We start from the raw sequence: 12,099 nt of genomic DNA, 5'->3' as shown, positions 1-12,099 counted from the left end.
GAACTTAATATACAGGCAAAATACACTACCATGTTCTACCTCAGAAAATTCATCAGATTGCCGAAGAAAGTTCACGTCATCATTTGCCAGCAAAACCTCAAATCCCAATTTTATTTTATTTTATTTTCTTTCAATTTTGGGTGAGAATGAGCAATCGGGACAGGGTTTCATACCGTGCAATTAACCTTTACGCAAAAGGGTGTTATTAACTGTGTCACATACTTGCGAACAAAGATTTCATTACTACTTTTATATGGGCAGTTACTTACATGCTGCCACAAAGGCTCAGCTCTAGTTAACAAGCCACCTTCACCCTAAAAGCATATCAAATAGCAGCAGCTCATTAATTACTTAATAAAAGAAGAGCATAAAGAGACCTACCACACTAGACAAAACAAGTGATGAAGCACCATAACATGCAACTTGAATCCAGGTTTATAAAGGCTATCCCTCAACACACCAAATATGAGTTCCAAAATACTCAACAATTATTTTTTGTAAAACTTGTTGAGAAACTCTGAAATCTGTCAGTAATTTTATAGAAACACACACACTCTAAGAGCAGGCTCGGCCCTGGGCATAGGCGGGCTAGGCTTGTGCCTAGGGCCCACCCAGCTCAGGGGTCCAATTTTTTTTTTTTTTTTAAAATTATACATTTTTTTTACCGATTTTGAAAAATGTCACATTTTTTCTAACATAAGGGCCAAAAAAAATTTTTCTCCCTATGGCTCACTTTGTTTCAGGGCCAGCCCTGTCTAAGAGGCTGTTTGGCTTTACAGTTTAAAAACTGTTTTTTGTTTTTAAAAAATGAAAACAGTTTTTAAAAACTATTAGGAGTCGTTTGGCAAAAATTTTTAAAAACTGTTTTTAAAAAACTAGAAAACAGGAAACATCAAAATGCTGTTTTTAATTTTCAAAAACAATTTTTTTTTTTTTGTCTAACATATTATATTTTATATTTTGCTCACATACTCGGATCCTAGACCCGAAACTAGATCCGGAGGGGTTAATATCATGGTATGGTGCTAAAATATTGATATTTGTAAGAAAAAATCTAAAAACAGTTTTTAAAAATTTGTGTCAAACACTATTAAATTTTTAAAATGATAAAAAACTGTTTTCTATTCTCACTTTTAAAAACACAATTTTAAAAACTGAAAACTGAAAACACAACCAAACAATAGCATTTAAATGTCTGACCTTAAGAATCAAGCAAAGATCACACAAACAGAAAAATGCACCTGAAACTGTTTTAGCATCTCCATGTAACAGGGTTAAACTAGATTCATCGATATTTCTTTCGGTATCCCTATGTAACTAAATTCATGAAAAACTTCTAGAAACCCAAAAGTACCAAAAACACATAAAAAAAATGTGTTTATTTAGTAAGTAACAAATTTTGCAAAATAATAAATATGACAATCCACAAAGTAATCTGGCAACAGAGTTAAAGTACATCAACAAAGTTAAAGTAATCTCACAATCTACAAATTTTGTATTTCTATAAATAAAATAAATAAAAATTATTAATCCTATCCTATTATAATTAAATAAATTACTACCATCAGATTATAAATCAAAGGTTATAAAAATGCTTTCACATCTTTATTTTATTTATAGAAATACATATATAAAAAATATAACCAACCCTCCCATGTACAAAGTTTTTTTTTTTTTTTTTTTTTTTTTTGAATAAAATTTAGCAACTTTATTAACTAGCAATCGTTAATAACAATAGAACGCACGTTGAAACAATCTTCCACCTGAAGCACACGACCTGGAGAGAAACAAGAATTCTTGGCTAAAACATGAGCCAGCTTGTTTGCAGATCGTTTGACAAAACACAATTCAACATTATTTAAAGATAAGAGAAGAGTACGAATATTATGAACACAAATTAAACTATCAGTTTCTAAAATCACTTGGCCCCACGAATGACGGTCAATCCAGCTTAAAGCTTCTTTTATGCCAACAAATTCAATTATTTCAGGTTGCGCGCACTTGCCATTTTGGCATAAAAATCCCTGCCATTTTCTCTGCTGCCTCCATTCGTTGATAATTATTCGATGTCATGGACATCCGAACAAACTCAGAACAAGAACCAGTAACTAACGCCAAAAACCAAAAAAAAAAACCAATTAAAAAAATTATAAAACCATGTCAAAAGACAAGACATTTATACTAGTATAATACTAATACTACAAGACGATTAAAAAAAAACTAATTCTAGTATAATACTTAGATTAAAAATTAATCATTATAATACTAATACTAGTATAATGCTAATACTAATATAATCCTAATACTAATACTAATCAGGACCGAAACGAGCAGGGGAGAACCAACACTTTCGAAATCAATACTCTAATACTCTAAGTTTCCAATATTAGGCAAGAACCAAACACTTTTGAAAACAATTTGTCAGCACATTGCAAGGATTTTCTTTTTCCTGAAACCAAGCAGATTGCAAAGGTTCATAGACCAAGAGTCTCCGCCAGTCGTCGACAGCGCGGAGAAGAGAAACCAACGACTGTGAACCCTACAGAGACAGTTGAGTCATAATCCCTGTAATCGCCGACCTGCAAAAGAGAGAACACCATACTCCTTTGTATACGCGAGAGAGAAACTTAGAAGCTTCGATTAACCTGTTGAAGTTTTTTTTATTTAATTAACATATATTATGTTACAATAATAATAAATAAAAATTATTAATCCTATATGTATTCCATATTATAACTAAATAAATTACTATCATCAAATTATAAATCAAACGCTATAAAAATGCTTTCACAAGTGAGAGCAAAAGTGATGCTCTCACCTAAGGAGTTTACAAAATTTTATTTAGGGAAATTTTATTTATACTTTAATTTTTTTTTAAAGAAATTTTATTATAATAATTTTTATTTATATAATATTTATCTCTTTAATTGTATACGTATTTTTATTTTTCTTCTCTTAATTTATATTCTTAAAAAATATATTTAATAAATAAAGATAAATTATATTTTAAATATTATAACAAAAAAATTAAAATAAAAAATTAAATGAAACTTTCTTTAAAAAAAAATAAAAAAATATACATATATGGTTTAGAAAAAAAAAATATAAAAAAAAAAATTAAAATAAGTATTAAAATTAACATATAATACTCTGAGAATTTTTTTTTTTTTAAAAAAATATTAAAGTAATGTTTAAAAATTATTAATATTGTTTTTTTTAATAATAGGCTGTAATTATTAATATATAGTGCACAAATATAATTTGGGGAGTTCTATTTGCACCCTTAAACTTATAAATACACCCCATTATTAAAAAAAATATAAACTTAAATAATTTTTAAAAATTACTCTTAATATTTTTTTAAAATTTTTTCTTCACATTATTTTATGTTAATTTCAATACTTATTTTGATTTTATTTTCATATTTTTTTCTAACTCATGTGTATTTTTTTTTTTTCTAAAAAAATTTCACATAATTTTTTATTTTAATTTTTTTGTCATAATATTTAAAATACACTTTATTTTTGCTTGATAGGTATATTTTTTAAGAATATGAATTGAAAGAAAAAAGTTAAAAAAAATTAGTACAATTAAAAATATAAATTTTATATAAAATAAAAATTATCAAAATGGGGTGCCTTTAAAACTTTTTGGGGTGTAAATAAAATTTTCCATATAATTTTCTTTCTTTTTGAACAATTTAATATGTTGAATTACAAAATTACCATTAAAACAAAAATGCAAGATTATGCTAAAAAGGGTTCCTAAGTCATCTTAATATTTACAAGGCTAATTATAATTTTTGCTCCCTGAACTTTGACATGTACTAAATTATATCCCTTAACTTTTAAGGTTGTTAAAAATACCTATAAACTATTGAGATTGTTGGATTTAAGAACTTTTGTCTAATTTCATTCAATTTTACTATTTCAGTGATTGTTTATATACTAAACATGGAGTGGGCATCATCCAATCCAATCCAATTGAACCGAACCGATCCAATCCAATCCAATTACAAAAAGTTAGATATCCAATTATAATTGGATTGGATTGGATGCTAAAAGTTGGATTCTATTTGGATTGGATCGGTTATTGGATGTCAATCTCAAAATCCAATTAAAAATCGATCCAATCCAATTACATTTATATATATTAAAAATTATTTATATAATAAAAAATATTGAAAAATATAATAAATATTTATAATATTTTTATTAGATTTTTTTTTTTGTATGTTGAATTTGTAACACTTGATTGTTTAGTGTATTTATTTTCATGATGTTTTGTTCTATTTTATTACCTAGAAATGTTATTTTTTTACTTATTTAAAACTTTTAGCTACAATATATTTGTAAGAATAGTACATTTATGAAGTATTAAACTTAAATAAAAAGCGATACTTAGTTTTTTTACGTATTTTTCTTTATATTTTTAAGCTAATATTAAAATTTAGGTGTGTAATTGGATATCCAATTATAAAACCGATCCAATCCAATTAGTGATTGGATTGGATTGGATTGGATTTTGAGGTCTAATTGGATTGGATCAGATGATGATTTTCCAAATCCAATTACTAATTGGATTGGATTGGATGAGGAAAAACAGGTTGGATTGGATCGGATGCCCACCGTAAACAATGCTCCCCAGATTTTGAAATATACCAAAGCATGCCCTTTGAACTTTGACATGCACTAAATTATGCCCTTGAACTTTTATCTATGTTAGATTTTTTTGATTAAAATTGGACAAAAATAATCTTTAAATCCAACAATCTTAAAAGTTCAGGAGACATTTTCAACGACCTTAAAAATTCAAAGGATATAATTTGGTATATATCAAAGTTTAGGGATATTTTTAACGATTTTAAAAATTTAAGAGACATAATTTATTACATGTCAAAGTTTAGGGGTAAAAATCTTAATTAGACTGAAATTTATAGGCAATTAGCATTTTATATTGGAACATACTTTATAAATATAAAGTATGGTAAGAGTTTTTTCTCTTGCTACTCTCGTTTGTGTTTAGCTTTGCTCCTTTAACTTATTTTAATGGCGTCTTCTTCATCTCTCTCAAGGTTATCGAATCTCCGCAGACACTTGGACCCTTCCAAAACTTCAGATAACAACAAGGTTCCATTTTCATACCCCAAATTCATCATAATTGGCTTTCGTATAATATTACTCTAGTTCTCTACTTATATCATTCGCTTTCCCTCTCTTTGTTGTTTGTAATTTATATATATATATATATGTATTTATAGGGTGTAGGATTAATCAAGGTTTCTCCGGAGGTTTCTGAAGCCTTGTCAAATGGAGGTCCTGTTGTTGCCCTTGAATCCACCATTATTTCCCATGGTGAACCCACTTCTCTATTACAGTTTTTTCTTCTAATATGGGATTTGTTTGATTACTTCGTCTTTTTAAACTACAGTTAGTTTTTGTGTTGTCATATATGACTTTGTGAAATGTGTGCATAAAACTATGATTTATAACCTGTTCACAATGTATATGACACATAAGATTTCAGACTCAATATTGTTTTCTATATTCTGCTTGCATATAGGGATGCCATATCCAAAAAATCTGGAAACTGCAAAGGAGGTTGAGGCAATTGTGCGAGGCAAAGGAGCTGTTCCGGCCACCATTGCAATTTTAGATGGCATACCATGTGTAGGTAAATATTCAACTTTTCTCTTCTTTTCAAGACAAATTTTATTGATAATGGGGCTTATTTTTATTGCAATTTTATTACTTGGTGTTTGAAATTTTCAGCCTAAGAAGTTTGAAGTAAGTATAATGGGGTTTGAGTGATTGCAGTGAACATTATTTTTTTGGCTATTGCTTTGGAGGTCATATCACTTTTTTTCTTGGACAGTTCTGTGAGTTATTGCATGTTTAAATCCAATCAATTTTGCTTTAAAAATGATTTGAGTTTGTTATAATTTTCTTTAATAATGGTTTTAACAAAGTCCTGATATAATAATAGGGGAGACCTATCATGATGACCAAGTATTTTCATTATATCTTATTATGTTGGTAAGTAGAAGAGAGAATAAGAAAGCATTTGATTATTGTTTTTATGATTGAAGTTTTAAGCCTATATAAACTTTTTGTGATGCTTTGATAAAGAAAATTTGGTAAAGGAATATTTTTAGTTGTTGAATCAAAGTGTTACCCCCAGGTTGATTGGTCTACAATCTTAATTATCCTGTGATTTTGCCAGATATTGTTGGTATGTTAAAGATAGTGGCTTGTAGCTGTAGGTGGTCTGGAATCTTGTATTGTTTGCCAACGTAAGTCTCTAGCTGCTACTGTATAGTTGATGGTTCGTGATTGCTCTTTTAATATTGCTAAACTATTGTTTTATAGGTTTGAGTGTGGTAGAGCTAGAGAGGCTTGCTAACCTTGGTACCCAAGCTCAAAAGACAGCTCGTAGAGACATTGCACATGTTGTAAGTGATTACTTGAGAATATTAAGCATTGGTTGTTCAGGTTACTTTTGATTATTTTCTGTAACTTCTAGTAAATGAACATGCTGATGTAACTTTCTTTGAAGAGATATCATTAATCCTCTTCTTCTCTCGAATTTGTCTTGGCACTTTTATTAGAATGATAGAAATCAAATATAAGGTCCAAGTGTTCGAGAGGTTTGGGGCTTTCCATACAAGAGGCTCACTCCATATCTGCTTTCCGCACTGAATGATTTCTAAAACTATATATACACACACTACAGATACAACTCACAAGAAATTTGTTGGTGCTTGTAACCATGGCCTTCCTCCGCCATAAGCGAGGATTCTCAATATATTTGGAGACGAGACATGTGACCTTTGTCTCTTTTCCAAAAAAAAAATTAAAAAGAACAAGTAACATTAAAAACCGCACATGATACATTAGCACCAAAAATGAATGGCGCACAAATTCCCTTATTCTACCTTCTACAATATGTGACAGGTGTGATGTACAAGTTCACTTATTCATCATTCTATAATATGTAAATCAGACCGGGGGCTTATCAAATTATTACTCCATAACTATAGTTTGCTTGTAGTTTATCATGTCCAGCATAATTTTATGTGGTGACTAACAAGGCTCTTTCCTAGGTGGCCTCCAAAGGAAATGGCGCAACTACAGTATCAGCAACCATGCTTATTGCTTCTATGGTGATTACTTTTTAAATTGTTTAAAACCAGTTTATTTATTTGTTAAAAAATAATAAATTAGGATATTGTTTGATTACTCAAGCAACTGGGTACATATTTCCAATTTGTGTCATTGCACATTTTTCTATTACTCAATATGAAAATTGTTTCAGGTTGGCATTTCAGTTTTTGTAACAGGAGGGATTGGAGGAGTCCACAGACACGGTGAAAACAGTAAGCTAATCTTTCTTTCCTTCTATTATAAATCATTTCAGCTTGTAATAAGTATGTATTATTGAGTAAATAGCGGCTAAAATACCCAATGTTTTTCAATCTTATTATTTTAACAGTGAATGCACCTAATATTTTCAAAATGTTGCACTTTTATACCTATTTTTTCTTTTCAAAATGTCTCAAAAATATGTATTTTGTCACTACTCACTACTACCATCTAACAGTTTTAAAAGAGTGTTTAAAAGTGCATCATTTTGAAAACATTGAGTATATTTACCGTTTAATAAAAAAGATTTATGAGTATGAAAGTACAATTTTAAAATATTGATTATAAGAAAAAGAATGAGTATAGAAAGACATCAATTTAAATACATTGGTTATTTTAGCCGCTATTTACTTTATAAATTATTCATGCTTCAACTCATCTTTCCCACATGTACTGTAGTCGTATGATAACAATATCCCTGAATCTAACTTGACACTGAAATTTACGTAATTAGGAAAGTGAGGAAAAGCGAATGATATAACTAGAGTAATATTAAATAGAGTGATATTATAACAATAACCCTTTAGGAATAATAATCAAGGTCACATTGTAAGGTTTTAAGTTGACATGCTACAGATAGGCCTTGCCCTGAAAAGCTCCTTTTGTTCTTGTACATTTTCCTGTGGTATTTAGCATCAGCAAGAGGGCAGTTCATAGTTATTATTGTCTTCTGTAGTTGTAGAGATCATTTTTAGTTTCATTATTTACACTCTAGGATGTATGGATTGATTACTCCCGTAGTGTTATTAGATGATGAAAGAGCTTTGATACCATTTCATTCCAAATTCCATCTCATTTGTTTGTTTTATTTTAGTTATACTAATTTTAATTTATGCCTTATTATATAAGCTCGTTAAATGTTAAGCATGATGGTTGTTTATTAATTGTTGATGTATCTTCCTTTGTAGCAATGGATATATCTTCTGATCTGACTGAGCTTGGGAGGACACCAGTAGCAGTTATTTCTGCTGGTGTGAAATCAATATTAGATATACCCCGGACACTGGAATATTTGGTACTATCTATGCTCCGTGTTAATAAAACCACTATATATTATGAACAGTCGAGCATAAATCCATTATATTACCAACTATTATTTGGTTTTTCACATACGTTTCTGTAGGAGACTCAAGGAGTTTGCGTTGCTGCTTACAAGACCAACGAGTTTCCAGCATTTTTTACCCGAACGAGCGGCTGCAAGGTATTATTCAATAATTTATCGGTTTCCTTATTGTATTAAGATGACTGTACTCTAGGAACAGGTACTGTACTATTTGTTGGGACCCTGATATGAGTAAATAAATAGGTTCCTTGCCGTGTAGACACCGCAGAAGAATGTGCCCGACTTATTGGTAATTGGAAAGTCAAATTATGCTTTTATTGTAACATTTGTCTTGCAATTGTAAAGTCTTTGGTTGTAACCTCTACTCTTTCTGTTTATTATTCATGTAAAAGATGCAAACACGAAACTTGGTCTTGGAACTGGGATTCTAATCGCAGTTCCAATTCCACAAGAACATGAAGCTTCTGGAAGTTTAATTGATTCTGTAGTTCAAAGAGCTCTGAAAGAAGCTAGGTAAAACAAATATCTTTAGTGCGTTATCTTTACCTCTTATTGTGGGTTGATTTCATTAAACATCTTCTAATAATATCATCATTGGGGTTTGGAACTATTTCTCAGGGACAAGAACATAACAGGAAATGCCGAAACTCCTTTCTTACTTGCTCGAGTGAATGAACTAACAGGAGGTGCTTCTCTTTCATCAAGTATCCTTTCCCAATTATGGTTCCTGTTTTCGGTACTATGGAATCTAGTTTGCGTTGTCATATACTGTTATCATCATATGTTATTTATGAGTTGGATTTGGTTAAACAATTTCTTAACTAATTGTTAGATATTGCGTTGGTGAAGAATAATGCACTTGTTGGAGCTGAAATTGCTGTAGCACTTTCTCACCTTAGTGATTAGTGTAACAAAGGTATTAATACTTGTAGTTTTGATTAATTGATTGATAACATTAATGAAAGGAGAAGAAAAACATTTGAATCTAAACGGTAACAACACCTTGGACATGACATGATTTGTATTTCAAATAGTGGTATTCATTAAAAGGCTGTGTTATCTCATCTGGTTTTTTTTTGACAGGTGATTCGGAGTTGATTGTCATAGATTATACAATGCACATCTGTATCAGAAAATATTATCATCGATATTAAAAATTACACTTTGAGTTGACAGTAACAAATTTATTTTCCTATTATTTAAATTTTATACTAGTTATGTAGGATTTTAACTCGTTGCACTCAATAAAAGCAGTTTTTAGTATTATTTGTAGTTTGTTAATGTTAATGTTAATGTTTTTTTTGTATAATAACAAAATTTTAATCTTGACTGCATAAAAGAAAAAGACCATTTGACATTATAAGAAACTCTCTCTCTCTAAGAAACTCTCTCTCTCTGGCGATGGCGAATAACGATTCAACCATGCTCTCTTCGGAAGAGCCTAATCATAAGATGTGCTCGGGAAGCATGGATCAAATGGAGGAACTGCTATCCCGAACAAGTAAACTCAAAGTCACCGATGAGGAGGGATGGGAAATCAATGAAGAAGGGGCTGAAGACATTGGCAAAACATGTCTTATTGGAAGACTCTGCACTATGAAACCATTTAGTCGTTCTTTACTGAAGAACATACTTTGCAGATTATGGAACTTGGGGGAACTCGACTGGGACTTGAAAATCAAGAAGGTAACTGATAAAGCTTTATTCCTAACCCTTTCATTCAAACAGAACAATCATCTTGAAAGAATCTTGGGAAGAACACCATGGGTGCTGAATACTGGGTTCCTTATTCTTGAAAGAATGAAGGGAATGCCAACGGAATGGGAAACGACATTGACAACATTCATAATCTCCGGGCGAGTGTTGAATCTACCAATCAAAGCAATCACAAAGACAAATATGCTAAGATTAGCAAGCATGGCAGGGGAGGTGATAGAAATCCAAGAACCAGATACAAATCGAATAACAATTAATGGATTCTTTAAATTCAAAGTCAAGAACTCCATTCAATCCAAAATTTTTCCAGGATATTTGTTTCCTCATGAAGGAAGACGTAGATGGCTTCAATTCCAATATGACAGATTACCATATATGTGTTTCAATTGTGGAAAAATTGGGCATGAAACACGCCAATGTACTGAAAATCGGGCAAATGTAATGAAAGAAAATGGGGAAGTGGCCCAGGCTTATGGTACATGGCTGAAGGTGGATACGACGGGAAAGGCGGAGACTCCTAACAATCGAGAGACACATATTCCCAATCAACAAGACAGCCAGGGCACTCTAAACATCAGTCCATCTCAATTAAATACACACACATTCAAAGGAGGAGAGGAAACAAACCAGAACATCAAAACAATATCAGGTAACACCATTCAAACACCTACTATTATAAATTATCCGCAGAATATGGAAAATGCACCAGAAACCATACTAAACAATAATTTTCTTCCATCTTGTGTGCATCGAACTGAGGAACTTATACAAGAGGCTTGGCCCAACAAGAAAGAGCAGAACAGATTGAGTATCCGAAAAAGAATGGGAGATGAAATGATAAAAGAGTCACAACAGAATCCAAACGGAGAAAGAGACTGCAAAGCTCGATTATGTGAGATGGAAATGGAGGATACGGGATCGAATGGAATTCTTTTCGATGTACCAATAACTTTTGAAGCTGGAACTAATGTGCAACAGAAAAGGCAGAGGGACAAGAGAAGGAAATTTGTATCAAAAGCTGGGAACAAACCAAAGAATCATGCTAGTGAGAACCAAAGTGTGGGTAACAGATTTGATGTTATAGCAGAGGAAGTTTCAATGTCAAAGGATTCAACTTCTGCTCAGAATGATGAAGCGGCGAACTCTGCACAGCAGGGTCGCCGAGCGCAATGAATTCCCTATTCTGGAACGTCCAAGGGCTTGGCAACCCATGGACTGTGACTGCTCTTGCCAATCATGTGAAAGATTTCAATCCTGGTATTGTGTTCCTGTCTGAAACTCGTTCGAAAAGTCAGTACATGGAGTCGATTCGTATTCGATTGGGTTTCGAAGGTTGCTTTTGTGTGGAGGCTAAAGGGAAAAGCGGAGGGCTGGCGCTCCTTTGGAAGGCTCCTTTTTCGGTTAATCTAACGTCTTTTAACGATCACCATATTGATGCTTGGATCAATACGGAGGATGATCTTAATTGGCGATTCACGGGCTTCTATGGGGATCCGGATCCTTCTCAAAGACATAACTCCTGGACACTATTAAAAAGAATTGCTGAAAACAACAATGGGCCGTGGCTTTGTGGGGGCGATTTCAATGAAATCCGAGGCATTCATGAGAAATTAGGTGGAGGAGGGAAACCGGGGTATCTAATGAAGAACTTTAATAAAACTATTGACAAGTGTGGACTCAGGGAAGTAGAAATAGAAGGAAGCAAGTTCACATGGTGTAATGGAAGGACAAAAAATATGATATATGAAAGGCTGGATCGGGTAATGGCAAATAATAGCTGGTGGAATATTTATGTAGTTGCCAAAGTGAAACACTTGAGCAGGTGGTGTTCGGATCATTGTCCTCTTCTAATAACATTCAACTCTATTCCGAGTAAGACTGAAACTAACCAAAGATGGG

General features: G+C 31.8%; 1 protein-coding gene across 1 annotated transcript; it reads left to right on the top strand.

Annotated features, from left to right (window-relative positions):
* The first annotated feature begins 4,971 nt into the window (after positions 1–4,971).
* LOC115718435 (pseudouridine-5'-phosphate glycosidase) lies at positions 4,972–9,750 on the top strand. Its single transcript, XM_030647213.2, has 13 exons — positions 4,972–5,129; positions 5,261–5,354; positions 5,563–5,673; positions 6,369–6,451; positions 7,103–7,162; positions 7,315–7,375; positions 8,330–8,436; positions 8,545–8,622; positions 8,728–8,773; positions 8,877–8,997; positions 9,103–9,188; positions 9,317–9,400; positions 9,568–9,750. Exons 1-12 carry the CDS (start codon positions 5,049–5,051, stop codon positions 9,388–9,390), a joined length of 1,002 nt encoding a protein of 333 aa, XP_030503073.2. The 5' UTR covers positions 4,972–5,048; the 3' UTR covers positions 9,391–9,400; positions 9,568–9,750.
* Positions 9,751–12,099: the final 2,349 nt, after the last annotated feature.

This window comes from Cannabis sativa, chromosome 2, assembly GCF_029168945.1.
Source record: "Cannabis sativa cultivar Pink pepper isolate KNU-18-1 chromosome 2, ASM2916894v1, whole genome shotgun sequence".
Taxonomy (NCBI): domain Eukaryota; kingdom Viridiplantae; phylum Streptophyta; class Magnoliopsida; order Rosales; family Cannabaceae; genus Cannabis; species Cannabis sativa.
Note: the sequence above shows the minus strand (reverse complement) of the source record. Positions and strands in the feature narration are given on the sequence as shown.

What these genes read in the sequence shown, in the direction of transcription:
- LOC115718435 (XM_030647213.2), top strand. Translation starts at nt 5,049, where the DNA reads ATGGCGTCTTCTTCATCTCTCTCAAGGTTATCGAATCTCCGCAGACAC. An exon ending in AAACTTCAGATAACAACAAG is followed by an intron (nt 5,130 to 5,260) that starts GTTCCATTTTCA and finishes ATGTATTTATAG; the next exon opens with GGTGTAGGATTAATCAAGGT. An exon ending in AGAGCTCTGAAAGAAGCTAG is followed by an intron (nt 8,998 to 9,102) that starts GTAAAACAAATA and finishes ACTATTTCTCAG; the next exon opens with GGACAAGAACATAACAGGAA.